The sequence below is a fragment of the Mizuhopecten yessoensis genome, unplaced genomic scaffold, assembly GCF_002113885.1.
Source record: "Mizuhopecten yessoensis strain PY_sf001 unplaced genomic scaffold, ASM211388v2 scaffold10603, whole genome shotgun sequence".
In the NCBI taxonomy this organism is placed as follows: Eukaryota; Metazoa; Mollusca; class Bivalvia; order Pectinida; family Pectinidae; genus Mizuhopecten; species Mizuhopecten yessoensis.
In genome coordinates this window covers 1821232-1837927 of record NW_018408629.1, presented here as the reverse complement: position 1 = coordinate 1837927, position 16696 = coordinate 1821232, and the positions used below count along the sequence as shown (strand labels likewise).

Genomic DNA, 16696 nt, shown 5'->3' with positions numbered 1-16696 from the left:
TTATTTGAAGTATGATGTGTATATGGAACATTGATATATTGATGATAGTTATGTTATATGTTTGGAAAATTTTCTGTAACTTTTGAAAATTGTGTTACTTTGTATAACATATTCTTGTAATTAATTTCATAATGATAAAAAATAGGTCAAAAATACATGAATCAAGTAAGTTCCCTCCCATTACTACGATTAGACTTGCACAAGCCCAAAACATCATCCTAGCGGAACACATTATGATGGCTTATATAATGTTTACAACTAAATCAAGGAAATAACGATAAATATGAAGATTGATTAAATTGCACTTGGAGATAAGTGAAATGCAACCATCGGTGATACAGTCCTTGAAGTATCTGACATATTTATTTAAGGTATGTTTGATTCAATTTAAGGACCTTTGGTGGACATTTTATTAAAGTATAAAAGAATTGTCCAGTAATGCCCTCCATGGTGTTCATTGATGCCGACTGGTTCAGTAACTTTGTACATGTTAAATAATAGAATGCACCTTATAATGACGTTATTTCTCCCTCAAACTCAAACACAATATTAATAAGTAGAAATAACGTTTTATAGGTAAGATATGTTATCATACACATATGAGCTGGTAAATGCACTTTTTCCATTAAGTGTTCAGCAATACCCATCCCCGCTCTAATTTCAAAGTTTCATCACTTACATTTTCTAACAAATTCTCTTTCCTTCTTTCTTATGCAAATTAAATTAGTAGTATTTATTCCAGTACAGATTTAGATGGAATGTTTTCATGTTCACTGTTGGTCTAGTGTCTAACTATCCCCTGGCCACATATATTGGTTTGTCCAGTGTCTAACTACCCCCTGACCACATATATTGGTTTCCCAGCATTCAAAGCCTTCTACTTTAAGCTGTGACATCACTTCCCTGACAACCGCCTGTGGAGTTCCTGAAAATGTACAAATACAAGTGAATATTAGATAAGGCTTTTTAAAAAAATAAAATAAAATAGGCGTTACTTCACTTCCAGTACTAAAAGTAAAAATTTAAGACATCATTTTTAAAATTGAAGACTACCAGATAAGACAGTTCTTTGAAACAAGCAATAAACCTCTCTCATTTTCTCTCATGATGTCTTTGTTTAGAGGTACAAATTCAATAATAGATGAAATTTAAAAAACAGGTAAATAACTCACAGGAGGGAGAATCCAACAACGTGTACTATTAATTACAGTTTACAGTATAATCATATAAAAAGAGTGCTTCCACCGGGAGCGAGCCGGCAACCCCCATCTTTCCAGCCTGCCGATTGAGATAAAGGAAATTCCTTCTAGCTCGAAGTTAGATGGTGACCATAGTCCTATTCAATTTCTGTTCAATTAAAATCTGCCACACTTCACACACACACACCCTCCCCCATTTAAATGTGTTGAGGGCCACAGACACCATTTTTAACAGGAAAGAGAGCAGTGTGCTTCCACCTGGGATTGAACCCACGTCACCCTGCTTCCCAGTCTGCCGATTGACCTAAAGGGAATGTCCCTCTAGCTCGATGCTGGAAGGTAACTGTAATCATATGTACAATTAAAATCTTCCACAATCACATATTGAGCCATCACCTGGTCTGATAAGGCAAAAAGCACATCCTCCACCACCAGCACCTGTTAATTTGGCGTGGAGACCACTGGCCGCAGTGATCTCACATACTCTGTCCAGTTTAGGGTGACTGACCCCTAAGGTTCTCAGCAGGTTTTGGTTCATGTCTATAAGATCCTGCAAAACACCAAGAAAATTGTTCACATCATTTAATTTTTGTCAAAATTGAATAAAATAACTTTTTTAAGTGATGATTTTAATTATTTAAAGTTTAATTGCATGAAAATTATTTTAATTATCATCCGCCAATTAGGTTAATTTTTTTCTTAAAATATTTAAACTGGTTAGTATGCTTGTAAAATCTCAAGTAGAACTCTAATTATCTTGGATTTTTCGTCTCTAAATGATAACTAGATTTAACTGATCTAGCTACAGGAACTAAAGCTCCAGGTCCAATAATATAAAATTGAAAAATAGAATAAAAATGATCAGACCTAGAGCTAGTACGGTTCCCACAGCTATAACTGATTACACAGGCATCTTGGCTGTTACGTGCATAACTCATATATTACGTAGTTATCATTTCCACTTGTGAAAATTAGGTGGTCGATTATATCTCTAGAGAAGCTGACAGATAGCTGTATAGGATAATGATCTGTAAACATTTACAGAAAATAGTAAAACCCTTAATTTTATTCCATTTTAACAAATTTGTTATGTTGTTATAGAGATGACACGGTTATTAGAGTCAAATAGACTAAATAGCGGGCTAGACCTATATAAATTATTTCCGTAATAGTAAAACCCTTAACCATTACATTCCCTTACCTCATAACAACATCATACCTAGTTATACATGGAGTTTAGCAGATCTGATGTTTGTAATTATTGTCAGTAATTTGAGTTGAGACCTCTCCATTTCTATAGACTATATAAACAAGAAAACACCTAGCTCACATAACACATGTATTGAAAGTATTGCTTAACACATATTGGAACCCACTATATATACAGAGCTGTTTCATTCACCCCTACATATTTAAACTGGACTTGCCCAGTCTTTGAGTTGGTAAGGTTCAAGTGTGACTTTAGGGGAGAATGGGTTAAACAGCCCCTTAACTGATCAACCATTAACCAACTGTATCACATACGTAAACACTCACACCTGAGAAGGGGGAAGTCGAAAACGATTCACACAAGTTTATTATCATGTTGAACTGAACAGTACTACCAAACTGACAGTGATAATTGAGATGTCACTATTTCTATTAATTTTGATACTCACAGGGTTATGCTCACTTTCACTCTCTCTACACCCCTGGAATATGTCATAGCAAAATCAAAGGCTCTGCACATGTGCAAGCCACCTTGTGGATGAGACGAGAAGACTATTTTGATCCTTTGAAGTTCATGAAAAGTACCTCGCGGTTGGGTAATGGTAAAATTGACTTGCTTTGTAGCCTTTGTAATCTTCAAAGGACAGGTATCAGCCCTAGCAACTGGTCAGGGTGCAGAGAGCGAACGTGAGGATATAACCCCTGGATTATTGAGGATGGATTTCTATGAAAATGAGACAAGAAGCCCAATGGGCCTGAATCTCTCACCTGGTATTAATCTCGCACTTGTAATCTTAAGAGTGAACTAAATACAGCTACAGGCAAAATATCAGTGTTTGATTTAAACATATGATCCCTGTGACCTTGAAAGTCAATCAAGGGCATTAAGTTGAACAGACTTTATAGCCTTTCAACCTAGCATGCTTCTGGCCAAATAGCATTACCCTAGACCTTTTGGTTATTCAGAAGTTGTTAAGAGATTTCAACATATTTGACCCCAGTGACATTGAATATGGGCCAAGGTCATTCATTTGAACAAAGTTGGTAACCATATCATCACCCTAGGCCTCTTGAACATTCAGAAGAAGATGTTTAATGGTTTTTAACATATTTGACCCCTGTGACCTTGAATATAAGTCAAGGTCATTTATTTGAACAAACTTGGTAGCCCTTAATCCCAGCATATTACTGGCCAAATATCATCACCCTAGGCCCCTTGGTTATTCAAAAGAAGTTGTTTAAAGGTTTTAAACATATTTGACCTCTGTGACCTTGAAAATGGGCAAAGGTCATTCATTTGAACAAATTTGGTAGCCCTTCATCCCAGCATGTTACTGGCCAAATAGTTGCTTAAAGGTTTTAAACATATTTGACCTCTTTGTTACTGAAAAGAAGTTGTTTAAAGTAAAAAGTTTACCAACCTCAAGTTCCTTGTAGAGTGACGATGATAGATGACCATTGTCCAGTAGTTTACTGTTGGTGTCAATGCTCCTTGTTGTCAAGGTGTCAATAGCATCCATTACTGGTCCTACAATGGCCTCATACTACAAACAATAAGGCAAAATATCTTGAGCAATCTATAGTCTCCAACCCCTGGAAAAGTTTTGACATCAAAATGAACAAAAGGGCTTAACTATGTAAATAATATGGGGCATAAGAGCCTATTTTCATATGCAACAATCCATCATCCTATTTAGCTAAGAGGTAGACGCATACAAAACTTGGCAGCTGTAGTTGACAAAGATTATGAGATACGCTTACAACAAAGCGATGATTGGACAGACTGACTCTTGGAGTGCCAACCTAAAGTTCCCTTCTTTGAAATGCAAGAATTTCACTCTTGATACACAGATCTAACGTTTCACCCTTGAATTGAAAAGGGTAGGGTAAGGGCCTATTGAGATTTAGCATTAGTATCGGCCCCCGCTTGGAATTTTAAAACAAGATAAATACAAAAAGGTATGGGTATAGGAAACTTAAATCAGGAACAGTTAGTTTCAGAATTCATTTAAGGATAAATGGGACCTCATTGACTTACACCTGTGTGGCTGTTAAAGGTGCGATACTACAATTCCTCCTAGAGCATATAAATGACACAATTACTATAAAATTATATCATTATTGTGTGCAACATATTCCAACTGTTATTTTGAAACCGAATATTACACTATTTCAATAAAGAATTGTTCTTTTTATTGAAGATTTAAGCAGAAAAGTATGTGAAATTTCATCACTAATGAGAAAATTTCTATTTTCGACACTTTAATTTACATAGTTCTAAAACGAGTCTATTTTTCATACTTGCTTAAAAGATGACTACCAATAAAAAAAAATCAACATCAGGAATTTCAAGAAATTGACTACTAGTAAATTTGTCATATAACACTTTTGATTCAAATAAAGAAAAACATAGCTTTCTTTCCACTTTTCCATGTTCATGTGAATGGATTTAAATTTTGTAAACGTTGATGACATTGACCTTCGTTCAAGGTCACAAAAATCTAATGTGCTGAAATAAAATGTTTGTATGGGGAGTCAGACAAGGATACCTTTCCTTGCTTTATTTGTTTAGAGTTAACGATATAAAATAATGTGATATTCCTCTATAGTTTCTTTAATGAATGGGCGATTGGCAAAATAAAATAATAACTAGAGCTGTAAGCCAAAAACTAACTAATACCCCCGCTCCTACATGTATATAAACCAGAACTGTAAGCTAAAGGCTCACTAAGGCAGAGCTATGCAAAGCAATCCATAGTCTCCCCCCCCCCCCCCCCCCCCCCCCCCCCCNTTTAATTATATTGTCACTGATATACTTCCTGTATACCCTCCCCATGCCAACACATACTTCCCTAACAAATCTTGTTAGCCTAGATGAACCAGTTTTGCTGAAGTCGTCCTAGTAGTTAAGGAAGAGTTGTCAAGACAAAGATTTTTAACAAAGGCCCATAACTCCTTAAAAAGGGTTAAAATGAAAAAAGTACTACCCTTAAGCATTTACCCTGGTGCATGACATCAGGAGGTAATTACCATATCTGTAAACATTCATTGAAATTGGCCAAGTAGTTTATTTGGCAGACAAAGGTTCTTTTTCAACAAAGGCCATAACTCCTTTTTAAAGGTTCGCAATGAAAACATACTGTTTGGATGCATAATGTCAGGGGGCAGTTACCATATCTGTAAACTTTCGGTGAAAATGGCTCCATAGTTTTTGAGGAGTTGTCAGGACAAGTATTTTTAAACAAAGGGCCATTAATCCGAAAAAATGGGTCAGATTGAAAAAAAATTACCTGGATGCACACCATCAGGTTGAAATTATCATATCTGAAAACTTTCGTTGAAATTGACCCCTTAGTTTTGGAGGACATGTTCTGACAAGAATTTTTCAACAAAGGGCCATAACTTTGAAAAAAAAAAAAATCAGAATGAAAAAAAAACAAGCAAATATGTGGAATTTATATCCCCCGCTTGCAGGACATATTATAGGCTAACATTATTGAGGTTAGGTTTAAACATGTGAGTATCGTGCTGTTGAGACATAATGTATGGCTTGAAACTTGAAGAAAAAAAAACAACCTATACCTCATTGATTATCCGTAAATATGCACTAATCACATCGGTTGGTAAACTTTACTAGTAGAGTTGAATGTGCATACAGAATTCGGTTGAAACATTTGAACAATATCTGCAGCAATTATCACACGAAAATCAAAAGAGTGCCCAAGATGGGTGGAAAGACAGAGGAACACAAACATTGTTATCAAGTTTGAAGGAATTTGGCTAATATTTGCTAGAGTTATTAAGCGGAAACTGCAGATAATGACGTTTTTCGTTAATCAAGGGTCAATAACTCTGCCAAATGGAGTCCGATTAAAGTTGTTGTAAATGTGGCTGAGCCCTTAATGCGTTGAGCCCTGTTACTAAGTTCGAAGGCAATCGGATAATATTTGCGAGAGTTAATGAACAGAAACGGCAAATATGACGTTTTTCGTTATTCAAGGGGCCATAACTCCACCAAATGGGGTCTGCTGAAAGTGGTCATTTAACTTGGCTGAGCCCTTAAGGCATTTAACCCTGTGACTAGGTTTGAAGAAAATCGGTTAACATTTGTTGTAGTTATTGCACGGAAACAAAGCGCATCAGATAATGACGTTTTACGTTATTCAAGGGGCCATAACTCCACCAAATGGGGTCCGTTGAAAGTGGTCATCGATCTTGGTCGAGCCCTTAAGGCATTAAACCCTGTGACCAAGTTTGAAGGAAATCAGTTATTATTTGTTGTAGTTATTGCACTAAAACGAAGCGTGACAGACAGTCAGACAGACAGACAGACGGACAAACCCAAATTAAAATCCCCTGTTTCGGTGAAAGCGGGGGATAATAATACCTGGATGAAATTACAGAAAATGTATCGGTATTTACCATAATAAATATTGATAATCAAATCTTCAAGATTATGTGAAGTTGGGCATGCTAATAAAGTACTTTACCTGTTTTTATATTACATAAAAATGATTCAGTAGACAGAATACATATATGGAAAGTTTAAAATATAGACTACCACTGTAACTATATATATGCAAGTTGACAATGTTGATTATATATTAAATTTTGTGAAAATTTTGCATGTTTTTCTAATTAAAAGTATCACTACGCTTACTTCATGTATACCAATTTGACATATTTAGTATCAAAATAGCATTAATTTTATACACTGGACAATATCATAATTCATTTTCAAAATAACATTCGCCTGTGACATTTATCTGCCATTTTGTTAGGATATCACCGCCACTCAACCTGGTGTTATACAAGGAGGTCCACTGCGGTTATCAGTAGTAGTTATGAATAATCATTTATGCAGTTATTGATCATTTTTATGTATCTGCATATGGCAAAAGAATAAAAGAAATCAAAGAGGGGGCCAAATGTTGACCCCACCTTTGATAACAAAATTGAAGGCTCTGTTTGAGCCACCTTGTGGATGATCTTGATGTACATCTAAAGATTCACAAGGCAGCAAAATGGTAAAATTGACAAGCTTTGAAGTCAAATTTTGTGGCTCTGTTATCTTCAAAGGAGAGGTTATCAGCATAGCAAATATAAATTCTATAAAATTGTTCTCAAGACAATTTCTGTTCAAAACCAACTGACTTATATTTTATTGTAAATATTGGTGTGAAATTGAAAAGAAATGAAACAGGAAAGAAAAGTAACATGTTTTCACCAGGAATCAAACCTGCAACCCTTAGCTTCCCAGTCCATCACTCTACCGATTAATCTAAAGGGAAATCCCCTCTAGCTCAAAGCTAGAAGGCAACTGCAATCATATGTATAATTAAATCACAGAATACAAATTCACATGAGAATGTTTTCATGTTTCCTTGGTTATCTACGGTTCTGAAAGGACAAAAGGCTCAGAGGGCCTGTATTGCTCACCTGCTATCCGTACTGGAGTAGGAATTTAAAGATTTTTCTCTGGTTTCTTTTATTGGGCCCTATCCTGCTGTACTTGTGGGAGCCAGACTCTCAGTTTATATACAATGCTGAGTCATCGTAGTTTAAGTATACTTCAAACTTAATTTGTTCAAGTAGGTCAAGGTCATTGCTTTGATGAGACTTTGTACTACTCTGTTCCAGCATGCTATTGGCCAACTATGATCACCCTGGCACTCTTTGTTATTAGAAAGAAGTCGTTTAAAGATTTTACACCTTTTACTCCTGTGACCTTCAAAGAGGTCAAGGTCCTAGGTCCTCTAGTTCTTGAGAGGAAGTCGTTCAAAGAAAAAGTTGACAAATGACAGATGACGGTTTACACACCACACCTTATAAGCTCACAGGCACTTCGCGTCAGGTAAGTTAACAATAACACATGCTAGCCTTCAAGGGATGACACATGAGAAAATCACACAAAGAGATACCAGCCACCAAACTTTGCTGTAAGTATTTGCATACTTAACTTACCTTTTCAAACTTTGTTTTGACATTAGCCACCATGGTTTTGGTATTTCTTGGCACTTTTGTGTTCACTAGCAAAATTTTTGTTTCTGGCATTCTGAAAAACATTTGAAATTGAAATTACTTAACCTGAAACAATTGAAAAAGAAATACGTTTTAAAACATCGCTTTATAGAAAAAAAATCAACTTAAGATATTCTCTTATTAACACATTAGCGATATTTTTCCTTATGAGAAAATTTAACATGTGACTACCTTAGAAGAGAATAAAACCCCAAATATTATTTTCAGACGGTCCTCCTAAGTTTCAGAGGTTTTTCCAAAACTGTAAAATTAATGCATAAAAGAACAATAATTTACTCACAAAATTCATTATTTTATTAAATTGACAATTTCATTAAGGTCATTTTTATTTGAAATGGTAGGCATAACAGCAACATACCGCCACTGTAAGATAGCATGGTTTTCCATGTCATTAAAACATTAACATACCAAAATATTGGTGTATTATCTTTTGTTTGGTATCTCGTTGCAGTGGGTTATTTTTTACCTCCTTTCCACAGGGGCCTGTTGCCTTGTGACTTTGAGAAAACATTGCACACAGAAAGCATGATTTGAGGAAAATAAAGTGATTTTACATTGATTTCGGAAAATATAGCAGAAAATATCTAGGGGATGGGGCCTTCATAAGGCCCTAAATTCACCCGAAAAAATCACTGCATCGCCATTAAAAAATTGTTATCCATCGGTAATGTTAACTTAACTCATTCACCCCTACATATTTAAACTAGACTTGGCAAGTCTATGATTTGGTTAGATTCAAATGAGAAAATAAAGAGGACATTGAAAAAAGTTTACACAGCTCACCAGTAACTGTGACAATCCTATGAGGTAAAGACCTGTTAACTAAATTTCTCCAACGACCACTATAGGTTTGCTCACTCCCGACCCATAAACCTGCTAGGAGTTGATGAAGATATTTGGCTACCCACTAGCTAGTAGGCAACACCCTAGACGCTATTTCATTTGTCAATCTTCTTACTATGATATCAGGTAACAATGCTTTGTGACGTCATCTTCCATTGGGACGTCATAGTTCATGGTAATTTCTCCCCCCGATCAGAAACAGGAATAATGTATTCCCAAGAAAAACATATTTGTAGTAGGAGAAACTTAAACTTGTGATGGATGATACACATGTATATCTAACTCACGATAGTTTAAGTTAATTGTCAAATTGTAAAAGACACTGTAAACCTCACGTCTTTATACAATTTGTAAGTTAGACTAAGATTTTGTTTTTGTGAACAAAAACATATGTCTCCCCTTATTAGCCAAAAGACAAACTTCGGTATAAAAAAATAACAAAGGGCCATATCTCTTTATATAGTGGGGCAAGAGACCCGAATTTAGAATACGACACTCCTACTTCCAAAGATACATTAAAACTATAGCAAATTTGGTTAACGTAGGTGAAATACCATGGAAGTTATGCCGTGGACAAACTTCGGTATTAAAAATAAACAAAGGGCCATTACGCTGTATATAGTGGGGTTCAAAACCTGATTTTAGTGCGAGATATTCCACCTTCCCAAGATACATAAATATGGTAAGTTTGGTCAATGTAGGTGAAATAACATGGAACTTATACTCTGGACAAACTTTGGTAATAAAAATAAACAAAGGTCCATAACTCTGTATATAGTGTTGCACGAGACCTAGTTCCAGTGCACTGTACACCTTCTGTGGGTGATGCAGGTATACTTCAAGGTTGATCAAGATATCTTTAATGGTTTAAAATTTACAGGCCGGACAAGAATTTACTCTAAAATGCTGCACTTATTTGACCTTTGACCTTGAGGTGAAGGTCACTGTGACCTACTACCACTAACCAGTGCACTGCACCACCTTCTGTGGGTGATGCATGCATACGTAAAGTTTCATCAATATAACTATGATGATTTAAAAGTTATGGCCTGGACAAGCTGCGATTAGAAGGACCAGAAGAAGAAGAAGAAGAATATATATTAAAGAAGAAGAAGAAGAACCAGTACTAATACAATATGTCTCCCTTCATTCAAAGGGGAGACATAATAAACCATATCACTTGTTGGGGGACCTCTATGTACCACATCCTTTATAATAGGTAAAACATATATATAAGCTTAATGAAAATGGCAGGTGACCACTCTGTAAATTCCATAAATATAAAATCTTGTAATAGACATGTTCATAAATAGACCAAAACTGTAATTTTGATGGTCTACTGGACCACTGCTTAAGAACATATACATGGTTTTTTTTCAATAGTTTGATGATCTTGGATCACTAGACCACCACTAAAATTGATTCTTAGAATACACGTGTAAGTAACAAGTTACTTGAGGATTTTTTAATCATCCTACACTGCACATTTAAATCAGTCATATGTATTCTATAGGATTCGACGAGATTATTAATTACTTACTGTGATAACTTTGTGATATTGCCTTTCTTAAATTCTATGGCCCCACCTGCAAGAAGAAACCATTAATCATGGAGTATTAAGAAAAGTATTATATGAATTAATGATCCCTGTCCCACTGCACTGTGGCCTTTTTTCCTGTAAACAGTAACCTCCCCTTATCTTCCGTTCAAATATATAACTGTAGAAAAATTGGTCCATGACACTTCCGTCAACCAGGTAGCTCAATTGACAGTTCAGCAGACTGAAGTTCGGGGTTCGTATCTGGGTTAGCCCCTCTGTGATTTTTTACTGTCAGAACACTTCCCAAGCTTGTTGATTATATTTTGTTTATTTCATCTTAAAGTATTTCTCATAAAAGTTTCGTAAGATATGGTTTGCTTTTCAGATATGATCTTTCAATAAAATCTTAAAAGGAAAGGAAGCAAATTCACTTACCATAGACTGTTACAGAGTTATCCACCCCTGATGGGTTGCCATGCATAATTTTTTCACTTATTAATGCCCATTTATTGATCAGTTCAGTGTCATCATGTGACCATGATGACTGATTTGATTGGTCAGTTTCTGTATGTGATCTAGATTGTGATTGGTTAATATGGTTTCCTAGCTGTAACAGTGCAGCAGCTAAACAGACAGAATAACTAGCGGAGGATCCCAGACCAGCTCCAATAGGGATCTTGGAATGTACACTGACATCTATGGCAGGTAATGGACATCTGAGGAAGGAAAAGACAGGGAAATGGGATAAATATTATAATTGATTTTAGTATTCGGAGCAAGGAGCAACACTTATCCCCTTATCATTTTTAAGTCATGTGATGTCAAGTTTGACTTTTTATACTTTGGTATTTTTGCAGGTGAAAATGCTATATCATAATAACAGTGACCTTGACCTTTGACCTTCATAAGTGGAAAGTAATTTCAAGCCAGTATTTTTTGTAAGCAGTTTATTAAGCTTCATTTTAATTGGCCCACAAAAACAAAACTTAGTGTGGAAAAAACAAAGATTCTTTCTTAAGCCAAAGTGACCTTGACCTTTAACCTAAATGAACTGAGAGAAATCCCTCTCAAAAATTGCAACAGGGAAGCAGTGTATGAAGTTTTAGTGTTTTTTTGCTAACTGGAACTTGAGCCATTGTGCAGAAAGCACATTTTGATTCACAGTATCAAACAGTATAACGAGGACTTTTGTCTTCCAGACCTGAACAGCAATTTCATCCAAGCAATATCAGCATGATATCAGTGTGTGAAGATTCTGTTTAATCAGCCCACAACAGCTCAAGTTATTGTGTAAAATAGTTACAGTGATCCTGACTTTTCATCTTTTGACTTGAAAACTTATTCCAGGAAATCAGGGTGTGAAGATCGAGCAGATTCAGCAAAGAGGAATCCGTGGTCCAATGGACTGACTAATGGATGAACATCGTGAGAACCTTCATCAGTGAGATTATCAATTACACTTACTTCTGTCCAATGGGCCTTACTTTCTAAAAGTGCAAACATATCCCTTATTTTGTAGTTGTTCCTTGAGACTGAACTGTTTACATCAAATTATGATAATAGACACAACTTGAAATCATATCACAAAAATAATTCAGAATAAGGAAATTAAAACTTTCTTAATTAATTCTCTTTGTATCTTTTGTTAAAGAAAGAACAATTGAAGCAAAAAGTTCAAACAGACATACTAAGTGTGACAACAATGAGCTTCCATACATAAATTATTTTAAAACAAAATGTAAGGCCTCCTTCACGTATATGGTTCAACCAGTTGAAACGGGACACTGGAATATTCGGCACATGTAGATTAAGGGGTCCAGAGGCGTCTGACCGAAACTAAAAGGCTGACTATTGCTAGTTTGTGTTATTTCCTTATAAAACAATTTGGTCAATCCACATATAAAATTTAAGATACATTATATAATTTAGTGGACGCATGAAAGTAGAATGTATTATTCTTAATGTACTCTGCCTACAGTTCGGTCCAACAGCATTTGTTTATTGTGGAATATTTCTGTGCCACCTGAACTGTTTCAACAGCGATACGCAAAAGTGACTTATATACTTTCACTCACAGAAAATAGCAAAAATTGCATTATGCTATTATTTTGCTTCAAAATTACATCACAGCATATTTAAGCTAAATCTAACACAACAGAATGGCCGTTAAAGTTTACAAAACAAGGATTAAAGTTTGTAAACACATAACGCACAGAAAACAATACGACAATGATATAAATCATGAGTTTTTCTTTGATACTAGAATTAGCAAGAAAATGATTATTGAATAGCTCCATCATCTGCTCACAAGGTCAATTAAATTCATTCATAAAACAAATTTACCGGATTAAAAGCTATATCTCAATTTCACTAAAAGGGAGATAATTCACACTTTCTATGGAAGCCATGGCAAGACATTATGAAAATATGACCACAGTAATATTGAATTAACAGATTCACCTCAGTCAAAAACTTGTGAAGATAACACTTTGATGAAAATAAAACAGATTAAAACATACACAAGATATAACATTAGTTCTTTTACTCACTTGCTAGCCTTTGATATCTCTGTATAAAGATAGAGAAATGTTACGACAGCTGAACACTGTGTCCTTGTAGCATCCTCATTCAAACCTGATAATTCCTTCAATGTTTCAATAGTTTCCTCTGTGGCCGGCATTGGGCTTGTAACATCACCTAGAGAACAACAAGGAAATTGACACATCATGTACTGGTACATATAACAAATGTGTAGGAGGCACGGTAGTCTAGCGGTAGGACACGAAGGCCCTATAACCACAGATTATAATTTGTGAACCGTTTGAGACGACCTATGAACTAGGTTGTGATAAAGCAGTATTTAAGAACCTCAAATTATTATTGTTATTATTATTATTTCATTTAATCTAATGGTTTTCACTTTTGGGATGAACAGTCAAAGATTTGTAACAGACCCAGAGACTGATTTTTAATTTTAAATCGATTGCAGATGAGAAAAATGTGAAGAATATAATTTTTAAAGAAAATTTGGAGACTAAGGTGTCGTGAAGAATTGGTGTCATCCTCCAAAACCAAATGGGGACATTCTCTTTAGAGATTTTGTGTGAACAATTTTTGCAAGAATTCTTGGGATGAAACTTAAAACGAAGTTGCCAATTTACATAGGATTTTTCTGGAAATTATGGAAAAATATAATCAACTAATTAAAACCATTTATATATCAATAAGTGTAAAGATAAACAGAAAAAAATCTTCAATTAGGGAAAGAAGATACAGAAAATCTTCAAAAGGGGGAAGTTGTTTTGTGGTAGGTTTGGAGATTAAAAGAGATATCAAAAAGAAAGAGGAAATCTCCTGAACAAAGGGTGAGATCTAGACATAACATTAATGTTGATTGATCAGCCCAACCAAATCTCTCTGGGTCTGCCACTGAAATATCTGATAGTTGAAAACATGAAATGACAGCCAAAATCAATTACGTATCACAAGGGAGGTCACTAACTTCTTTGGCTTCTTTAAAAGTGAAAACTTATTTGTCAGGAAAATCCCTGTTGAGGTCAAATATATTCAACAACAAACAATTTGATGGCAATTAAGGGGAAACCTTTTATCCATCAGAATACACATGAATCATTACTTGTAAATATTCATGAAATCTGCCTAGATCTTACTCAAGTCTGTCTACACATCAGCCAAATGCACCTCACAAACTGTTCTATAATGATCTGACAACCAAAATTGTAAAGCCTGAATTCAAATATGTTGCTAGGAAAAGAGCTATTCTTTCAAGGTTTTTTTTACTTGTTTGAATAACATTAACCTTCATTCAAAACTCACTTCTGCACACCAACTCCCAAAACCTTTCTTACACATGATAGTCTACAAAGTACATTTAGCTTCTTCATCTAGAAAGGAATGAGTGCATTGACAGATATCCTTAGGATCAAATTTCGGAGTTTGAAATGTGATGTACATTGTACATTTAGAAGTCATCAAGGTCCTGACCATATGCATACACACAAATGTGTGATCACTTCAGGAAAAACCATACCTTTTTCAGAATCATTTTTTGAAGAGAGAAGGCCACATGGGAAGGACAACTTCACTTCAATATCAGGCAGGTCCAGGTTAATGAGATTATCTCCCCTTTCACTTACTGTCAAGTTGGTACGGAGATTCAAACTTGCTGCTAATGCTTTCTGAAAAGTGACAAAAATGTACCATACATAAATTCATAAGACTACACATATATATATATATATATATGTAACAGGAAAGACGGTAGTGTGCTGTCACTGGGGATAAAATCTGAGATCCCAGACTTTCTAGTCTCAGGGGATACTCCATCACTGAGCTAAAGGGAAATTCCCTCTAGCTCCATGCTAGAAGGCAATCGTAATCCTATGCACAATTAAAATCTGCCACACTACTCCACTTTTTTTTAAATGTGTTCGCCCTAAAACACCATAACCAAAGTTCTAACTCCCTGTAAGACAGACCACAGGGAGGGCCATGGACACCGTTTGTAACAGGTAAGAGAATAGCATGCTTCTACTGAGGATCAAACCCGCTCCAGACCCTCAAAGCTAGAAGGCGACCGAAAAACCTGTGTTCAATAAAAATTTGCCACATATATATGTATACTTTATCATTAATTGTGTGATGTTTCAAAGGAAACATGCCATCATGATTACCACTGTGATAAGCCATGGAAACACAGCTGTACAGTACATATGTCAAGTCCAGGAAGGAAGTAGTGATGGAAATACTACACTTTACTTTTAATGGGAATGAAACACTGAACTCTCCCTGCAAATGAGTCTCCATTATTTTTTACTAGGGAGCAAACAAGCGACCCTAGTCTCTCCAGTCAGTCAATCAACCTGTGAACGGGCTGATAGGAAATTACTTCTAAAATATAGCCAGTATGACGAATTTATTGACACTCAGTTCAGTGTATGACATTTACACATGTACTTGTGGTGTGTCATTCAGATCTCACCTTAAGCTGAACCATTAAACATCAATGGTGCCCATTATTTGTTTCATTAATTAATTATATATACATAAATATATACATGTCCTACACCAACTTAAAATATGCGTTAAATGCACCAGTCTCTTACTAAAGTATTACCGTTCAATAAGTATGTCAGTAACCTGGTGAGTCTTGAACATTGATCTGTCTGCAATCAGTGTTGTTTGGTCAACATCATCAGGCCCATACGTTTAGGTATTGAAATTGCTTGCTCAAGGGAAGCCATAGAAAACCTTGCTCAACATTTCGAGGAGAAATTCACATATGAAATGGAGGAAAATCTTTCAAAAATCTAGCCTCACATTTATTTTGGACACAGAAAAAAAAGTGTTGCCGGGGGAACTGGGACAATACACCAGAGGTTATATGCAGATTATTGTATAACAGAAAAAGAATAGTGCCCTTCATCAGCCACTCTCAGTAGTGATTAGCCGGGTGTTTATTGACATTCATGGACACCTGTCCGCAACATGCAATACACGACCAATCATTCAGGCTTCAATAGATTTCATAGACGTGTACCTTTCCATAAACAACAGCATGTTCTCCGTGTAAAATGACTTTCCCAGGAGCGGACACAACTATTTTTGTCATGTTTCACAGGAACATGTCCACATGAACTATAAAGTGAAACTAGCTCTTCAAAGCGGAGATACGAAAATGCATTTCCGGTTACTTTCGGTTTATGTAACCTTTGCAATATGTCACGATTTGTTTCTGTCTGTCGACAATCATCTAGGGGCCTAGCTACATATTCAAAACTGTTAGCGTGAGTGTAAAAGCATTTTTGTTATATGACAGTAGCACACATCAAATGAAGTTCTT

General features: G+C 35.6%; 2 protein-coding genes across 3 annotated transcripts in view; one reads left to right on the top strand and one right to left on the bottom strand.

Moving 5' to 3' along the window:
• Positions 1–69: 69 nt before the first annotated feature.
• On the bottom strand, positions 70–16540 carry LOC110461367 (mevalonate kinase-like). The gene is made up of 9 exons (XM_021514814.1): positions 16394–16540; positions 14885–15032; positions 13383–13530; positions 11269–11549; positions 10834–10879; positions 8373–8463; positions 3830–3952; positions 1596–1749; positions 70–925 (listed from the first exon to the last, which is right to left on the bottom strand). Exons 1-9 carry the CDS (start codon positions 16463–16465, stop codon positions 789–791), a joined length of 1200 nt encoding a protein of 399 aa, XP_021370489.1. The 5' UTR covers positions 16466–16540; the 3' UTR covers positions 70–788.
• The window catches only part of LOC110461368 (cob(I)yrinic acid a,c-diamide adenosyltransferase, mitochondrial-like), a 20757-nt gene continuing 12324 nt past the window's right edge, over positions 8264–16696 (top strand). The window contains exons 1-2 of one of the 2 annotated variants that reach the window (XM_021514816.1): positions 8264–8347; positions 12181–12274. In XM_021514816.1, coding sequence (XP_021370491.1) covers positions 12246–12274 — 29 coding nt within the window. In that variant the 5' untranslated portion in view covers positions 8264–8347; positions 12181–12245. Of the gene's footprint in view, positions 8348–12180; positions 12275–16525; positions 16641–16696 lie in introns of those variants that run through there. The other variant, XM_021514815.1, reaches the window with a different exon arrangement.